Source organism: Rhinolophus ferrumequinum, chromosome 11 (genome assembly GCF_004115265.2).
Source record: "Rhinolophus ferrumequinum isolate MPI-CBG mRhiFer1 chromosome 11, mRhiFer1_v1.p, whole genome shotgun sequence".
In the NCBI taxonomy this organism is placed as follows: Eukaryota; Metazoa; Chordata; class Mammalia; order Chiroptera; family Rhinolophidae; genus Rhinolophus; species Rhinolophus ferrumequinum.
In genome coordinates, this window is record NC_046294.1 from 52546655 (window position 1) to 52566280 (window position 19626).

The following is a 19626-nucleotide window of genomic DNA, read 5'->3' on the forward strand; positions in this document are numbered from 1 at the left end:
TTCACCACCCTGAGTAAGGTAAGAGTTTTGTTTGAGAAAGCAAAACTTATACAGAGACTTCAAGAAGACTGGTTGGCCAAGGCTACCAGTTTTACTAATTCTTTAAATGTTATAGAAATCCAGAAAAGGAAGGCTCATAGTGAACGTGTAAACCAGGAAATTTTTTACAGAAAAGGAAAGCCTCACATGGAGTATTTAAAAAGTGTGAAACTGAATGAATGCGAAGTGCTCAAACTACAGAAATTACACGAGAAGAATACAAGGTGTGTGGGGAGCGGGGAGGTGGGAATGAAATGGGGTGGAGTAATTTAAAAAGCCAAGAGATACAGACATAGTCCTCTGTCTTGAGATGTAGGCTGAATACTGAATTATTTAGGATTCAGTAATGAATCCTATGCCCCAGTCTCACTTATTTTTTGCTGCCAACCTGTTGGCCAATTCATTTCTCAAAATCAATTATACTAGAGGATTGGTAGGGAAAAGAAAAATAAGAATCGTAAATCAATTGTGTTGCTCACTGGATTTGGATAATGCTGTGTGAAAGGTGAGGATGAGTAAAATCAATGGCTAAAATGTCACTGTGTATTTGTGATTTTGAGGCAGTGATAGAGAGTGGAAAAGAACACAGACTTCAGAGCCAGAGGCAATCAGGTTTGAATGCTAACTCTGTCACTTACTACCTATGTAGCCTTGGGAAATGCAAAGGGTCTCTTTTCACCCCAGTTTTTCACCTGTAAAATGGGAGAAACAGCAAGTATCTTGGCAAGGTTGTTTCAGGACGTAGAGATGGGATGGTAGTGCTTGCCTCATAGGCGTCTACTAATCAGTGGCTACCACTGTTTTAGTAATACCACAAAACAGGAAATGCATTCAAAGAGATATAACTCTGTATACTTCAGAGGGGGACATTTTATTTATAGGAGGGCCCTGATCTACATTTTCCTCCTGGTACTTTTCTAAAGACAAGTAACAAGCACCAAACAGCAAAGTTTAGTTTTTGGACCTTTTTTGAGACAAACATAATGTTTGTATCATAGACTTTTACAATTAATAACATTAAGTACATAATTATTCAATAAATATTTGGAGTTAAATATATTCTTATTTCATACAACTGAAATTTTGTTAAGGAGAGAAGAGACAAAAAACAAACAAAAAAAAAAAAAAGAAAAGGAAAAAGGAAACCAGAAGGAAAAAAGCAGCTAAAGTTAAGGGTGATAAAAGAACAGAGGATAAGAAAGGCTAAATAGAGCAGACGGAGAAGAGACCATCAAAGGAGAACTGACAGGAGAATTGGCCCAGACTTTTTGGGTCCCCGTCCCCCCAGAGCCCTCCACACACTATTTCTATTTGATAGCCGAACCAAAGTACTCCACCTCCTGCTCTGCCAAGCTAGCTCTTCCCGTGCCTGTTCGTGCCATTGCTATCCTCTTGCCAGTATATTCCCCCATCTCTGTAGTTCCCTAACCAGTATTCAACTTGAGAGTAGACCAGGCATCACGAAACTGTGCTCTAGGCTATTTCCTTTCAGTTATTTAAAAAACAAAACAATACATACCTCCAGTTGCACCTGCTAAACTAAGGACACCTTTGCCATAGAAATGAGGGAGTATGTTTATAGAACATTGGGATCTACTTTGGGAACACGTTTTTAGAGGTGCCTTTAAGAAACTTTATCATTTTAGAAGGTGTAGAGTGATGAATTTAAGAAATTATTCCAAAGGATACATGAAATTAAACCAAGGGAAAAACCCAAACTATGAGATGACTAACCCCCCGCTTATTTAGTTTCTTTTCTTACTGTGTGCTGAGGGCCATCTTCATTATCCCTCATGTAGAAAGGCTTGAGTGCTAATGGATAATTAATAACAAAGACTGGTATGTTGCCGCAGTGCTTCACCAGGTACTTCTCATGTTCAGTATGAAGGTCATCACCCCACTGTAGTGAGAAAAAGAAATGATCAAAGAAGCCAGAGCTGAAACATACAATGCAGGACCTGAAAATAACCTGTGTCACTCCCAACGGCTCCTGCCCCGAGGCTCAGTGATGTGTGGAGCTGTCTGCTGAGGTTACACAGATCACTAGAGAGAGGGCTATGTTAACAAGAACATCCAAAGGCCTGGAAAGATGAAAGCTGAAGTTCGTAGATAAACACTGTGCTTTCTGCCCCCGTCGCAGAGAGCAGTACTCAGCAGATGAACAGCACCTGCAGGAAAACAAAACGTACTTTCCACAGTGGATAAAAACTGACTTCGAGATCATAGATTTTATTAATATTGCCTAGAGCTTCTTCCACAGTTACTGTTCCTAAGTCTCAGGAAATTAAATGATGAAAGATAATATTTCCAATATTGAGTCTATCTTTGGCTAGATGGAGTTTCTCAGTAATTTTTTTTTAAAATAAAAGAGTTAACTGATATATCAGATGCTCTTTGATGAATATTTAATAACACAGTTCATCTATTTATTCAGCAAATACTAATGCGCCTATTAAATCTCAGGTATTGTGCCAGGTATTGGATATAGTGGTAAGAAAAATAGAATCCCTGACTTCATGAAGTTCCCAGAGTAGGAGACAAATATTAAATACAAAATTACACAAAGAAATTGATTATAAATATAACAAGCACAGGGAACAATTATAAGATGATCAGACTTCACTGGGGATGGGACTGGTGCAAGGAATAGTTTGAAGACAAAGGTATCATATTCTGAACATTATCTTATTATGCCCACTTGTCTGGCAATGTCTTTAATTATAGGAAAGCACTGGCATAGGAATAAGGAGACTTGCTTCTGACATTATGTACATGCCCACTATGAATCATGTGGCCTCTCAGGACCGATCTCCTTGCCAAAGAAATAAAGGAGTTCTTACAAAAACAAAACAAAACAAACAATTCAGTGTTTTCCATAGTGGATCACAAATTAGAAGGCTGTATGAAGTTCAACAGAAAAAGAAACCTGTTAAACGTGTTGCCTAAACGGACTTGATCCCAGAACCTCTTTTGTCTGTCATCGCTAACATCACTCAGAATACACTTTGGGAAACGCTGAGCTAGTTGATTTCTACACTAATCGTCTATGATTACCATTCTTTTTCAGGATTTTCATCTTAAATTTGGGAAACTTTATAATGCTTTAGTCAGTGCTATTCCAAATGATACGATTCTTCTTCAAGATCATTTTTACTCTAAATATTTTAACAAGGTTGAGTAAACATCAAAAAAAGGAAATGTGCAGAGGAACAAGTCCTGCACACTGCTAGTAAGAGAAATAAGATTGCTTTAAATAATAAGATACGGACAAGAGGGAAACATTTTTACACAAACACCCACACACACATAAATATTACCTCTGGGGTGAAGGTGAAGTTCTGGGATGCCTGCTTGAGGATCTCCATTGCTTCAGTGTAAGAAATGCTGGGGAGAAAGAGGGTAAAAGCAGAGAAAGGTCACTTGAAAACTAGAAAAGGCCTATTCCTATACAGTCTTCAAGATCATAAATGAGTATGAAATGATTGAGTCATCAGGGATTAAGGTTGATCTAATCCTGTGAGAGTCCTATCAGCATGAAGAGACGTGGCCATTTAATAACCCCACTCCTGACCTACCTGCAGTGTACACAGAGGAGCTAGTCCCTTAAGCAAAAATTTTCTCTGAATTCATTATATGCCTCTGCTGTAACAAAAGGTGCAAAGTGTTGAGGCTGGAAGAGCAACTTGAAGGAGACTTGCTTCTGATATCATGTACGTGTCCACTGATGAATCATGTGGGCTCTCGGGACCTTGAAGTCATGATTCATTCATTCATCCAACAAATATAGATTGAGCACCTACTAGGGGCTAGGCATTATTCCAGGCACTGGAGATACAGTAAATAAAAATAAAGCTCCTGCCTTCATGAAGCCGATATTCCTCTGTGTGTGTGTGTGTGTGTATGTGTGTGTGTGTATGTGTGAGAGAGAGACAGAGAGAGAGAGAGAGAGAGAGAGAGGAGAGAGAGAGAGAGAGAGAGATAACAGTGGTAAGAAAAATAGGATCCCTTTCTTCATGAAGTTCCCAGAGTAGGAGACAAATATTAAATACAAAATTTCACAAAGAAATTGATTTTAAATAAAATAAAGAGAGAAAGAGAAACAAACAAATAATATAACGCTAGACAGCTAACAGTGCTCTGAAGAAAAACAAAGCAAGGTAAGAAGACAGAATATTTGAAGTGCTATTTTAGATAAGATGGTCAAGAAAAGCCTAACTGAACTGGTGACATCTGAACAGAAACCTGCATGAAATAAGGAACTGAGCCACATAAATATCTGTGGGAAATATTCCAGGCAAAAGGAACAGCGAGTACAAAGGACTGAAGTGAGGCCTGAGTTTGGATCATTCAAGGAACAAAAAGGTCAACGTGACCATACTATACTGACAACGGGAAGAATGCCAGGAAATTAGCTAGGAAAGGTAGTTGCAGGTCAGGTCCTATGAACTCTTTTAGACCATGGTAAGGGCTTTTTAATATATCTAAGCATTGTTTAAGACTATTTAGGAAAAATGTCATTGGTTACCTCAGTAAGAAACGCTCATGCCTAAAGCAAGCCAACCCAAGCATTTATTTTAACTGTTTGAATATGTAAATATATGCATACAGTTTTTAAAAATCAAGATGTATAAAAGAGCATACATCTGTCTTACATCCCTATCCCATAGCTACCTAGTTAGTTTCTCCCCTCACACACAATCGTGTATCCTTCCAGAGGGTTTTTATTCATCCATAAGCTAATATTAATATGCAATCTTCCCCTTTTTAATAGATGGCAGCCATAGCATATGATACACACTCTTTCACATCATTTTTTATTCAATAATATACATCGCAGATCTTTCCTTATCAGTATATGAAAAGCTTCATTTTTTTTTGAATTATTACATAATATTGCTTTTTCTGAATATATCCTACTTAGTTTAACCAGTCATCTATTGATGGATAGATATTTCAGCTGCTTCCAATCTTTTGCTATTATAAATCATGACTACATACACCTATTTTATGCTGTTATAAATGATTCTTACATACTAATTTTGCACATGAAAAAATGGAATTGTTGGATGAAAGGGTATTGCATTTGCAGTTTTTATATATTTTGAAAGATATTATTCCTCTTTTATAGGATTATACCAATTTATGTCCACCAATAACACATGAAAATGTCAGTTTCCCTAGGTCTTCTGCAACAGTATTTTTGATGATTAAAAACAAAAATCTACAAACTTTCTGAAGAACTTTGAGCTCAAAAATTAATTTACCTAACAAACTTATTCTCTGAGGCAACAATGAAGTTTACATCTGTAATAACTAACTGGATGGTAGGCTCCATAGCTCAGGGGCTAGAGCACTGGTCTTGTAATAACTAACTGTGTCTTATGGTACAAAATAAAGCCCCCGAAAATTCTATTCAAATTAAAATTCAGTATTAAATAACAGGTAATTTCTAAGGCAAGAATGGTGGCAGTGTTGATAGTAGAAGTACTTTTTAAATGAGCATTTTACAGAAGGGAAACTGAAGCTGGAAGAGGACCAGTTACCTTGCCAAAATCACTCATGTAAGTAGTGAACGCTGATGTGCTGACTCCAGGGTCTAAGTTTTTAACTGCTGACATAATGCCTAAACGGCCTGGAGTTTCGTATGTTCAATCAAAACAAAAGATAATGGGCTCGTGATTCTCCATCTGACTCTACTACCACTTACTAGCTACGTAAATCACTTCACCTTAATGGAAGCATTTTATAAATTTTTGTAATGTGCTACATAAACATTAAAAAATTAAGTGTTTGCACTTGAAAAATAAGGCAATTGGACTATATTCTTTTCTGCTTAGACAGTCTATTGTTCTATTCCATCATTACTTGATACGATCTACTCATTATACTGAGAAATATAAGAGCAATCAAAATGGAAAGCACAAGGATTTTGTGCCATTGATTATGTTACTGGTATATTAAGAAAAAACGGCTCCCATGTCTAAACATCTCTTGTTATTCTGGATCTTCTTCCCTACACCGCTTACACCTTAAGTTAAGGCACAGCTTTCCAGTTCAAATTACAGTCCTGAAACTGGATATCCTTAATGGCTTTCATCAACTGCTAATTTTTCTTGATACGTAAAGAGAATAATATTTCTTCTCTTTACTAGAAACTATTTCCAAAGTGCTTTGAGGAAAGGAGAAGACATTGTAAAATTGCACGATACAGTATTAAACTGAATACATTCATATTTCAAATTTTTTATTGTTGATGAAAGAAAATTATTCTGAAGCTGTTAGCTATGCCAGAGATCAGTATTAGAATTCTTTGCCTCAAATTCACACAGATAAATGAAGAGCAAATAAAAAGGTAAGTACTCTGTATTTTAAAAACTTTAATACTAAACAGGAACTGTAAAATAATTGAATTCTATTTCTGCTTGATAAAGGCTAAATTCAATGACTACACAAATCCTTTAAATAATATTTTATGTAAAACAATTATCACTAGTCAAGAATACACTGAAATCTATTTATTCAAAACACTACAAGTCATATGGTATCGTGTGCGCGCACGCACGAGTGTGTATTTTGCGGAATATCTCGATTCTAATACATCATGCTTAGGTCGACTCTCGTCCTCTCGTGACTGTCAAAAAACTCTGCTTTCAAAGACTAGCAAACCCCTCTCCATCTCCTGTACCCTCCTCCTTGAAAACACTCAGCATCATGTCATCTACGTATGCCTCTCTGGTGTTCAGTTCCCTTTTCATTTCTAACTCCTAGAACTTCTCTTACTTTTTAGTGAACTCAACAATGCATTTAAAAGGATTTCATAATATTTTAACTAGCTTTTTCATATGTTTTGTAGCAGCAGTGTTTCCAGGTTATCTCATCTGACGTGCTGCTTAAGCAGTACGGTAATTTGATCCTTTCAACAATATAAGACAGACAAGTTACCATTTTATAGACGAGAAAACTGAAGTTCAGAAAGGTTAAAGATTTACTATTAATCAGGTTCACAGTTGTAATTATTCATGCAAATACTGAATGATTCATCTTTTTCTCTAGATTTTAAATTCCATAACAGGACCAATCCATGCTGATTTTCACTTCCGAATCCTCAATGACTAGCACAGTGCCTAACTCACAGCAGGTAGTCAATAAATACTTGTTGAAAAATATTAATTCATTCATTAATAGCTAATAAGTGGTAGAGCCAGGATGAGAATCCAGGTCCTCTGAATCACAGATCATTACACTCAGTGTCTAATGTAAATGGTGATATGAGTTAATAGGAAACCTCAGGGGGACAACCTAGTGTAAAGGAGATCCTTACTCTCATGGTTACTCAAATGTCATTTATTCAATCACTCAGTTATTCAATAAATATTTTCTGAGTTCCTGTTAGAGGCACTGTGCTAAGCAATAGGAGTATAATAGTAAGCAAAAGAAACAAGTCTCTAACCACATGGAGGTGACAGACACTAAACAAATAACCACACATATAAATGTAAACCTCAACTATGATTTGTGCTGTGTGACATGGAAGATGGTGATGGCAATGACTGATATGGCACAGCCCACCAGGCCATTTCCCAACCTCAGTATTTTACAGACATGGACTCCAAAGCACTATAGTTAAGCGATATATAAGAGTCTTAAGGACAGTGGGGGAGCTACAACTACTCTCGCATTAATTCCAGTGCCCTTTCAAATACATAAAGTATAGTGGTTGAAAGTCTGAGCTTTGAAATCAGATGAATATGAATCGGAATCCCCATTTTACCTTTTACTCAGCTAATCTCTTTGAGTTGATTCTTCATCTATAAAATGGCAACAATAACTACTTACAGAGTTGTTGTGAAGATAAAATGAATCACTAATATATGTAAAGTTTATCACTGTCTGGCACATGGGAAACATTCAATAAATGGTAGCTATTTTCCCCCCCATCTAAGATCTAATTCATAAGATAGGAGCTACATAAATTCTCTTAAGATCTTCTCCCTGGTTTTCTGTCACCAGCACAGATTCCTTGGGATGCCCAAATTACTTCTTTCCTTATCTACCTATTGACTACTTTTATCAATATGCTTGTGTCCAGAACTCTCCCGTGAATTCCCGATCTGTACACTCAAACTGCCTACCCAACATCTACAACTAGATGTCTGAAAAGCTTCTGGATCGTAACATGATACCTGATGATGATGACCTTGATAGCATGCCCCTCTCCTCCCAACCCCCTTGCTACTCTTATGACTCTCCCAATCTCAGCTGGTGGCAACTCAATTTTCTTTTTTTTAAGTTTACTGGGGTGACAATTGTTAGTAAAATTACATAGATTTCAGTTGTACAATTCTGTATTACATCATCTATAAACCCCCTTGTGTGTTCACCACCCAGAGGCAGTTCTCCTTCCATCACCATATATTTGATCCCCTTTACCCTCATCTCCCACCCCCACCCCCCTTACCCTCTGGTAACCACTAAACTATTATCTGTGTCTATGAGTTTTTGTTTCTCATTTGTTTGTCTTGTTCTTTTGTTGTTTTAGGTTTATATACCCCATATCAGTGAAATCATATGGTTCTCTGCTTTTTCTGTCTGACTTATTTTGCTTAGCATCATACTCTCAAGATCCATCCATGTTGTTGCAAATAGCACTATTTCATCTTTTCTTACCGCCGAGTAGTATTCCATTGTGTATATATATATACAGCAACTCAATTTTTATAGTTGTATAAAACTAAAGCACTGAAGTCAACCCTGGACTCTTCTTTTCGCTCTTTCTCACTCTCAGCAAATCCTGTTTGTTCTTTCTTTAAAATAGAGCGTGCCAAAAATACATATACACATTTTAAGAAAGGAAAAAAACTATTACAATTGTAATACAATGAATGACGCTAGCATTCACTTGGTTAACGCCATCTTTTGAGCGAAAGTCATACTACACATTGTTACGTAATTCAATTCAACTTTGAAAAGTAATACATAGATAACATCTCTTAAAATGTGCATACATTTTTTGGGCACCTCTGGTATATCCAGAATAGGACAACTTCTCTCTATTTCCATTGCCACTATCCTAGTTTGTAATGGTTAATTTTATGTGTCAACTTGGCTGGGCTACCTAGATACTGAATCAGACATTAGTCAAGATATTTCTGTAAAGGTGTTTTTTGGATGAGCTTAAAAGTGAAGCAGATTATTCTCCATAATGTGGGTGGGCCACATCTAATCAGTTGGAGGCCTTAACAGAACAAATACTGGCCTCCCCCAAGAAGGAATTCTGCCCCCAGACTGCCTTTCAACTTGAACTGCAGCTTCTCCCTGCATCTAAAGCCTGCTGGACTGCTCCATCAGATTTGGAACTCGCCAAGCCTCCACAACTGGGTGAGCTAATTCCTTAAAAATAAATCTTTCTATACATACACCTTGTTGGTCTTGTTTCTATGGAGAACCCTGATGAAAACACGGTCCAAACCACCACTTCCTCTCAACCAGATGACTGTTTTTCTGCTCTCACTCTTGTCCTACAACAGCTTATTCTCAACAAGCGGCAAGAGTGATCCTGTTAAGTCCAGTTCAGATCTTGCCAGCCCTCTGCTGAGAACCCTTCAATGGCTTCCCCACCACATCCAAGTGAAAACCCAAACTCCTCACGGTGACATACGAGGCCCCAAATGATCTTCTCACTTCCATCCTTCTTTCTTATCTTTATCTTCTATTATCTTCTTCCCTTATCCACTCCTCACTGTTACTTGAACACATAAGGTACAGTTACTTGAACACATGATCCAGCCTGAGGGCCTCCGTACTTGCTATTCCCTCTTCCTGGAGTATTCTTTTCTCACATATCCATATAACTAGTTCTTTTACTTCCTTTAGATCTTCACTCAAAATTCATCTCAGTGAGATCTTCCCTGCTATAGTAGCTAAAATTTCTACCTCCTCACTCTTCTTTTGTCTTCTCTTATCTACTTTCTCTTCTCTGGGGTTTTTTTACCCCTTAGTATTATTTAGTCTCACAGACTACATGTTTTACTTACTTACTTTGTTTCTTGGCTATTACTGTTACCTTCACCAGAAATGTAAGCTCAGTGAAGGCAGGGAATTTTATCTGCTTTATTCACTGCTTTAAGATAGTTTTTAGAGTCTAGAAAAACATCTGGCACATAGTAAGTATTCAATACACATTTAAGTGAAAGAAAAATACCTCAAAAGCCTTCACTTGTACTTCATTGCCTTTTGAGTCTTCTCTATCACAGGGCTCTTGACTATTTCCTTCTTTTCTGATCCCACCTCTGCTGCCTTGCTATTCATTCAGGCTCAACGACACATCACTTTTAACTTGCAGCCTGAAGGTCTGGGCTGATACCCAAAATTCTTAGCTCAGTCAATCTGCCAAGTTTTCCGTATTCCACACCTCAAGGACAGGTTGAATTCTTTATTAGAACAAAACCTTCCTAAACCTAAAGACTGCAAGTGAAGAATGATAACTTATTTTTAGAAACAATTTTCTACTCTTCTGAGTATCAAACTTACTTCCTATACATGTTGTAAATACACTGCACACTGTCTTATATGCCTATCTGATTAATTTGTTGGTGGAATAAACAACCAGTCCAATATGAAGTACTACTTGAACAGAATTATAGTGGAAATGAAGCAATAATATATAGGTTATGCCTAAAACACGGATTTTAACAAAAGTGGCCAAAAAATAAAAAAAAAAAAACAGTTAAGAATAGACTGTCAGGTTTTAGCAAGTGAAGGTAAAGAAGAAGAAGAAGACTGCAACAGAAAAACTGAGAGGCAGATATTATATGTATGAATTTTAAGTTTTGTTTTTTAATCAAGCTAAGTTTTGATTGCTGAAGTTAGTATTAGCTTGAATTGAATTAATACAGTTAATAACTACAATGTTCATTTATCTTGTTATAATTTACTCATTTATTTATTCATGAAACATTGATTATCAACTATGAACCAGACAGAAGAGCTATAAAAATAATTAAAACATGGCCATTCCTTGAGTCTAGGGAGTATAATAAGCAGATATATAACAACAAAAAATTAATACAGTGTGATAAATATGATGATAAAGGATGAATAAAGGTCAGAGAAAGTATAATATCTACTTACATTAAAAAGTTGTTTTTTAGCATATGTTCTAATCTGTCCTTGGTAAAAAAAAAAGAAAATTTATTATTAAATGTAATTATATTCATTATATGCAATTAACATATTTAAAGAGTAGTGTATTAGGTTTTATCCACAAAACTAATTACCTTTTGGCCAGGAGCTATAAATTTGTGACAAAGTTCAACATCTTCAGGACAATTTGAGAGAACCATCATTGTTGCAGACTTGAAGAGCTCCTCTATAACCTGTGAGAAATGACACAGAATTGCCTGACAAATAAGCTAGTTTATATGAAAAACTTGTTTAGGGTCTTGTAAGAACTGCTCTCCAGATTTTAGCAACCATAAATCTACAGGCCTCTTAATTTCTGAATGTCCTATAGCAAGTTAGTTCAGTTTTCCAGATTGATTAGAGGAAGCACTGCAACTTCTTTTCAGACAGGTAAAAAGAGAAAGCAAAATGCTTGAATTTTTTGTTAACAGTTTCAGTACTGGTATTGAAGTGAGATATCAAATAAACAGCTAAAATTGATTTATGCCTCTCTAAATTTCAATATTCTCACTTACAGAATCACAACAATAAAAGTACCTAGTTTACAGGATTGTTGTGAGAATTAAATGAGATAATCCATGTAGAAGACATAGCTTAGTACCCGGCTCACAGAAGCACACAACAAATATTAGTTGTGAAGAGTGAGACACTGAGGAAAGTGCTTCATTCAGTCATTGGTAAATGAAAGTAAACTTTAAAATTAGAGAAGTAATGAAATATAGGCTACATCTAAATATATACATTTTTGCATTGCTAAAGCATAAAGCAAAAATAACACAAATCATTGTACAACACAAATCAGCATATAAGAATTCATTCTACCAGGAGTGTCCATAGAAGTTTCATGGGAAAAACTTGTTCATAAAAGAAAAAGGTGATTGGAATGAAAAATGTTTCTAAAATATTTTTAATAAAAACTAAATTTTTTGGTTTGAAATCAATGAGACCATATTAGGCTCCCCAAATGTTGTACTCATAAAGATACATTTATTAAGTACAAGCTGCCTCAGAGGTAGGTATCTTCCTTTCTTCTCTTGCATCACTGGTATACCCTATTAAGGCTGCAAACACAGTGCGGGGAATAAGCGTCTACTAAAATAATTTAATATGATCAGATATAAGAAAGTAGTTAATTACCAAGTGACAACCAGATATATTTATATGTATTTTTATATTTATATTTACATATTTTACATTTATGTATATATATGTGTGTGTATGTATGTATATTGTGTGTGTGTGTGTGTGTGTGTATAAAACAGAAGTAAGGAAAAACTTGATAGAAGAGCAAAAGGAGGCTAAGGATCTTTTACCTTGAGACTACATCACCTTCAATCTAGCAGTGAGATAAAGTAACTGAATGATTTATAAAGGGCCATAGCCTCAATCATTGAAAAACAAGCCTATGCATATTGGGAAGAAAAAGAACAGGTAGATTAGATAATATGCCTGCACTTTTGAGGAACACAATACACCTATCTGTAAAAGGAAGACTTTGTCCACTGGAGCTGTTAAATCGGTGTCTTTCATGAGCAGTAAATTTTCATTTGAAGAAGTAAATCATTGGCTTCCCTAACCTTGACTTTCAGACTATGCTCTCTCTATATATACATTTGAAGAAAAAAAAGAAACTTAACTGAAAGGTTAGCATAACCCTCAGATATTTTTAAAAATATATTACTCAATGGCACTAAAATAGTAATTTTTAATTACTATACCTCATGAGGGGAAAAATACTTTGTTATAATATTTTTGCGTGTGATTCTTTGTTGTTGTTATTAGTAAACACGATCGCAGCCCCCTGGGGGGTGCGCAGGAGTCCCAGCTCTCCTGGTCGGAGGACCTTGCCAACTCACTCTCAAGTACATTTTACCTCCCCCCACGGATTCAAGAGCTGGACTCCTTGTTATAATATTTTGATTTAATATTTAACAGAACTCTCCATCAAGATAATACTTTCCATAGAATGTAATTTATAAAAGGAGAAAATTTAAGAGAAGCAGGAGATTACCTCTGGGGGAGCAGGCTTTTTCTTTTTATCTTTAGGAGAAAAGCTTGTATTTCAATTAATTAAATCATTCAACAATGTATGCCCTGAGTACCACTCAGTAGAGTACCAACTACGTAAGAATTATTTAATTATAGAATATGTAATTATACAGCAAAGATGATAACATTTAGTAAATTCTAACATAACTTATGTACTGTCTTTGTTAACTTCTCTCTGGTATCTATGTTGGGTCAGGTGAGACAGGGTCAAGGCATACACGGGGGTAAAAGGTGTGGTTCTGTTCCTTACAACACTCTCTTGGCCTGAAAGAATAATACAGAATCGGGTGGTAGACTCAAAGAGAAAGCTCCCTAAGGAATGTTACTGACTCCTTGTGAGGCTCAGGTCCTGAATCCCTCCAGTCTAGAAAAGGGTTAGTCCACAGTGTTACTCCTGACATTTTTGGCAGGTAATTCTTGGTTGGGGGGAAGGCACTGTGCATTACCGGACGTTGAAAAGCACCCCTAGCCTTTACCCACGGGATGCCATGAGCAACCACTCACTCCTTATTAGGGACAACCAAAAACGTCCCCTAGGGGACACTGATCTGGAACAATCAGTGGGAGATGTTAAAGGGGATGGAAGTGGAGCTGTGCTGTGTGGCCAGAACACCCCGTCAGGACCAAGAGCTTTACCCATTGGGAATGTAACTGCTGATGGTCCATAGCCGAGTCTCTCTTGAACTGTCCAGACCAACAGTGCTGTCTTACTCAAGGTTACGCCTTTTCCCAAGGCTGGCCCACCTGTAATGACTGGCTGATGGGGGTGGTGAGGCACAGAAGCCCACTCCTTCACCTTCACATGGGACAACTATGGACCGCTCTAGCTCCAAAGTTTCTCATGGGATTGGAGAAGGCCTCCATTAGTAAATGCATCACAGTTCGACGTTTCCCTCTGCCCACTGCTGCTTCCTTCCTTTCCTTACATGTGTTGTTCTCAAACATTCCCCAATTAGCCCATGCATGCAAATCTCTGCTTTAGAGTTTGTTTGTAAACAAACTCTAAATCCAACCTAAGACAGGATAATAAAATAGCCCATTCTTTTTGGTGGTATATGTGGTATTTATGTTTTAAGTGGAATTGGGTCATTTACTGAGGAAATAAGAATAGAAACACATATAAATGAATAGAAGTGAGAATTGATGAAAATTGCTAAAAGAACCATCTTGTAATTACAAATCCAAACTAAGATATTAACCAAAATGTCACTGGACAGAGAATTCATAATAAGAATAGTTAACGATTTCAGGTTACTTACTAAGTGCCATGAATTATGTGCTAAGTGCCTTATGTACATGTATATTATCTGTCTATGATGCAGGACTGACTTATTCCCATTTTACAGATGGGGAAACTGAGGCTCAGAGAAATTAAGTCCATTGTCTAAGGTCACACAGCAAGTAAATGTTGGAGCTAAGAATCAAATCCCGTTGCATACAACTCTGGAGCCTGTGTGCTCCATCTGGAGTCCACAGCCTCCTACAAGGGGTCCCAGCCCTATTTTTTCATCTCCCTCTAAATCATTCTTCATATTGCTGCTAGAGTGACTTTTCTAAAATATAACTCTGACCATGGCCTTTCCCACTGATAACGCTTTCTCCTTTACACTTTGAATTACATTCAAACTCCTTAGTATGGCATTTAAATACAAAGTCTTTCTTTCAGGATCTGACTCCGGACTGCCTCTCCAGCCATATCCCTTGACCCCCAAACAAAGCTCTGACAGCTCCTGTGCATGCTTTCTAATACAGCTATGTAGATGTTTCTCTAACCATGGAGACATTTTATTTACCTAGCAAAATCACAGGAGCTGCTATTTACTGAGCCTCCTATGTGTAGACGCCATCCTAGGTGCTTTACATTATGTGTATTATTTCATTTACTCCTCACGACAAACTTATGAAATAGGTACTATTATCCTCATTTTACAGGTGAGGAACCAAAGATCACCAAGGTAGCACCACGACCAAGTTAATGGCAGACCTGGGATATGAACTGAAATCTGTCTGACTCTAAGTAAACTATGATACTAAAGGCATTCAGTAGATGTTTATTAAATTCAGTAATTCTCCATGTCCTTCATTCTGTGAACACCTATCATGTACAGATGTCTCAGGTAAAAATGTATACAGAAGCATTTTAACGTCACAGATGCCTGACGTTTAGAAGTTATTTTAAAACTTGCATACCTACCTGCATGAGATCTTGAAGGCTTTCAATAAAGGAAATCTCTGCTTCTACCATGTAAAACTCTGCCAGGTGTCTCCGGCTCTGAGAATTCTCTGCTCGAAATGTTGGACCAAAGGTAAACACTCGAGTAAAAGCTCTGCAATTGAAATTAAGAGTATAAAAATAGGATTCACATGATTAATATTAAGTTTTAAAATATTCAGTGAGCTCTCAAAGAAAAAAAAAGTTTTGTGCCTCTGTCTTGTCCACAAATCGACACATATTAGCTGCTGTATTTCTCTAATGGGTGATAATACTAGTTTCATTAAAAATGTTACATTTATAGAAACTATTTTATCTTGAAGGAATGTGCAAATGCTTTACAAACCCTATGGCTTACTAAATATAAAATTATAACCACTTCTGGGGGCACTCTGCACAGCTGCTGCAAACAGCAGGCAACTACATTTCACAGCAGTCAAGAACAAAGTAAAGGAAAAAATTGCCACAGCCCAAAAGCCACACAGAGAACTGAGATAGTAACAGTTAAAACCAGAATTTCATGTGGATAAGGTGTGCTAATTATTTTTTAAATATGTGAAAAAAGATGATCAGACATGTATGGTGATTTGTCTTGTTCAAAGCCTACCCAAGTCACTCACAACCACCCAAGTGTTCAAATTAATGCCGAAAGACCCCTGAAATTTGGGAGTTAGGATGGATTTTGAAGAATTGTCTACTTTATTCCCTGGTTTCAGAAAAGACTATAGCTCAGCAATCCAAATGGGAAAACAATTTATTTTTAAATTCCTGCAGAAGTGGACACTACATCTCTCAGATGGAAACAGGGCAACAACTGAAGTTAGAGCAAACCTATTTCTTGAAGACTATCTAATCTTTGAATTTTAAGGTTGTGCTAGAACAAAAGAGGAGGTTTGGCGTTCCTTAGCCATCGTCCTTAGCACTCTTCATCTGTCTGTCATCAGTCAGACAACATTAATATCAGAACACACGTGCAGAAAATAGACGGATTGTGGATATACGTACCAGTTGACTTTTTAAAAAAGATTCTTTTTAAGTAAAGATACTCTGGGAAATGAAACGGTAAAACAATTATAGTGGAAATCAAAAGATTTGTTTTTTCTTTCCAAAGGCTGTTTCAGTTAAGGCCTACTTGGTAAGTAGCTTAGGAATAAATGTTTTCATTCTACAGCCACTTTCCTGAGACCACAATCAGTTAACCTCTGAGAACCTTAGTTTCTCATGGAAAAATAAACAGTAAGAACTCAAATATTACTATGGTAACCTCTCCCCCAAGATTCAGATGCAGACTTGCTTACTAGAACGTTCCTGAAAACCATGAACCTACCTTGTAGAAAATGAAAACTCTTGCCCCATTCCCCAAAACAAAAACCAAAAATAACAATCTTGCTTTTCCTCTACGTTTTCCCCAGCTCTGTTCTCCTCAGTTAATCCACCTAGTCACCCAAACCAGATTCCCTCCCGTCTCCCCACTGACCACATTTCCTGTATCATATTGAGCACAAAACTATACTGTTTACACCTAGGAATGTTCTATCAATGCTAGAGACTTTTCCTATCTCCACAGGTACTAAGCTTAACTCCTGCGTCTTGCCTGGAAAACTACAACAGCTTTTTAACTGGTGTCCGCCACCAGCCCCAAAATACTACATATTTTCAAACTCGAATCTGATTATATCAGTCGTAATTTAAAAATCTTTAATGATTATTCAAAGGATAAAAATTCAAATGCCAAACTTTGACTGGATTTTCCTTCACAAAGCCTCTCCTCCGGCTGCACCGAAGACATTCTCCTCACACATGCCCCTGCCTGCTGTCCGGCCTTTGCATAGACCGTTCCCTACTCTGTAATGCCCGTCCCTTGCTCCTCTCTCTCTGAATGGCAAATTCCCATCTATCCTTCAAGACTTGGCTCAAATGTCACTTTCTCTTTGTAACCTTGGCATACATCTCCCAATTTCTTGTTCCCTCCTTTATGTGACTATAATCCTTTGTTCATATATTTCTTATACAGAATGTATCACTTTGAAATGTAATGATGTATTTCAGTATCTTTCTTCTCCAACAGACGATGAAATTTTCCAGAGCAGGAATCATGTTTTATTCATATTTACATCTCCAGTGCCTCAGATAAAGCAGGTGCTCCTGTGGAATGAATGAGTGCTAATGGCAACGACAGGCTTCCTCAGTGGTAAACTGGGAAAGCACAACATCCTCACAAACAGTAACAGTACAAATAATGTACATAAAAATACTCGCACACAGTTTCCTGTGGCAGTTACTCAGCATCTAAAATGGGTCAAACCATCTAGGTCTGTCCCAAACAATAAATTCAAAAATGACAAGGCCTTGAGTTTCCAATCTGTGACTATGCAAATTCTAGGTAGTATATCGAAATACATAAAATGACTTTTCTTTCTGGTACTGCATCACAAGAAATTGTATATACAGATGTTCACTAACAATAAAGGATATTTTATTGGGATTTTCCAGGGCATAAATAGAAATGAGATGGCCTAGCTGAAATTTACTTTGGGGGCTCTGAGGGAGATTTACAAGAAATGAGCAGTTATCTTCCTGAAATACAAGGAAAGCCAATGGGATTGCTGCTCAAAAGAGATATGTCATTTGTATTACGGTACCAGGTACAGAGAAAACAGTGGTGTCTAAAAAGAACTACAAATTCAAGTCACAAGGGCATCCATCTGCTGCTCACATAGTGATTCTATGTCGGCCACTCCAAGACGAGCAGCAACAGCAATGTTTTATTTAACAAAGGTTAATGATTTTCCCTAGCAATGCAGGGTAAGCTTTCTAGTAGAAAATACAGAAGAGGATCACGGATTTTTATTTTAATTATGGTAAGGATCAGGCTCTGACTGAGGTAGCCAAGCGTTAAGTATTACTCTACTAGGGTATGCAAACACTGATGGCCATGGGCTTCCTGCCTCTGAATTAACAAAGATAAAATGAGCTGGAAGCTATGTTGAAAAATTGCCTCACTCAGCATCTAGTCTTCCAGGAGATGAATGTTTAAATCATTCAATAACGATGACCTATGTTAGGGCCCTGTGTTCTGTTATAAAAGCAGTGATAGCAGTAGCAGCAGTGACAGTGGCTGCCATGTAAGGGCTCCTTACAGGCCAGACATCAGATGTAGGAACCTTAGAGTTAACTCACTAAAGTATTGTTAAGTTCAGAGAGGTTAAGAAGCTTTCCCAAAATTCACTGAATCATTGCCTAGTAAGTGGGAAGGCCAGATTCAAATCCAGATCTCACTCAAATGGTCACAGCCTTAATTATATTAAAATAATGACGCTCAGAACTGAACATCGACAAACCCAGAAAATTGGAAAGAAAAATTTGTAATACACCCACCCTACCCCCCATCCCTCAGAGATAACCAGGGTGAGTCGTTTGGCATATTTCTCTTCCTTACAAATAGCTTATTTGTTTTATGTGCTAAAGTTGCAGCTCTCTGTAATTTCTCTTCATGTAAATTATGAGAATGATAAATTTTCATCAATGTTTTGTAGCCTTTAGTAAGTCATGTAGCCTTTTTGGTCTTCAAATTCTTCCATGAGTAAAAGATGAGGGCAGATTCGCATTAATTTCTAGTATCTTTGTAAGGATTTTCTTCCTAGGTCTGTGTAAAATCACTCTTATTTTAATTTTTGTTGATTTTTTTATTTTTCTCTGTCTTTCACAGACATGAAAGCCATTTGCAGCAAGGCTTGAACCAACCAACATTTAAAATAAGATCTGAGAACAAGGCCATTTCTAAAAATAAGATACAAAACCAGGTGAAAGGCCAGTACTGCTGTGAGAAGAGACCAGCAGAAAAAGAAAACATTCAGCACTAAAAAGCATTCCTGTGCCAAATTATGGAGAGAGAAAAGCTATATAAGGAAAGTCCATGAGCTTGGAGTTGATGTTTAAGATAACAAAAGTACATTCAATACACATCAACCAAGTTAGCTACAAAAAAAAAATGGCTTTTTAAAAATAAAAAGTTACCAAAAAAAGGTTCTTCAAAGGTCATTTTCCTCCTTGTGTGGAGTTTATGAAGACCTCAATCGGCAAGTGGAATACTATAAAATGATCACTGACTGCCTGGGCATTTATTCTTTCTGGTTCTGAAATTC

At 37.0% G+C, this 19626-nt stretch overlaps 1 protein-coding gene across 1 annotated transcript in view; it reads right to left on the bottom strand.

The window, feature by feature from the left end:
- Nucleotides 1-19626, bottom strand: part of NARS2 (asparaginyl-tRNA synthetase 2, mitochondrial) — a 126724-nt gene that overhangs the window by 18607 nt on the left and 88491 nt on the right. Inside the window, exons 7-11 of the mRNA XM_033118848.1 lie at nt 15464-15596; nt 11316-11414; nt 11170-11207; nt 3357-3423; nt 1802-1939 (exon numbers count right to left, since the gene is read on the bottom strand). Coding sequence (XP_032974739.1) covers nt 1802-1939; nt 3357-3423; nt 11170-11207; nt 11316-11414; nt 15464-15596 — 475 coding nt within the window. The remainder of the gene's footprint in view (nt 1-1801; nt 1940-3356; nt 3424-11169; nt 11208-11315; nt 11415-15463; nt 15597-19626) is intronic.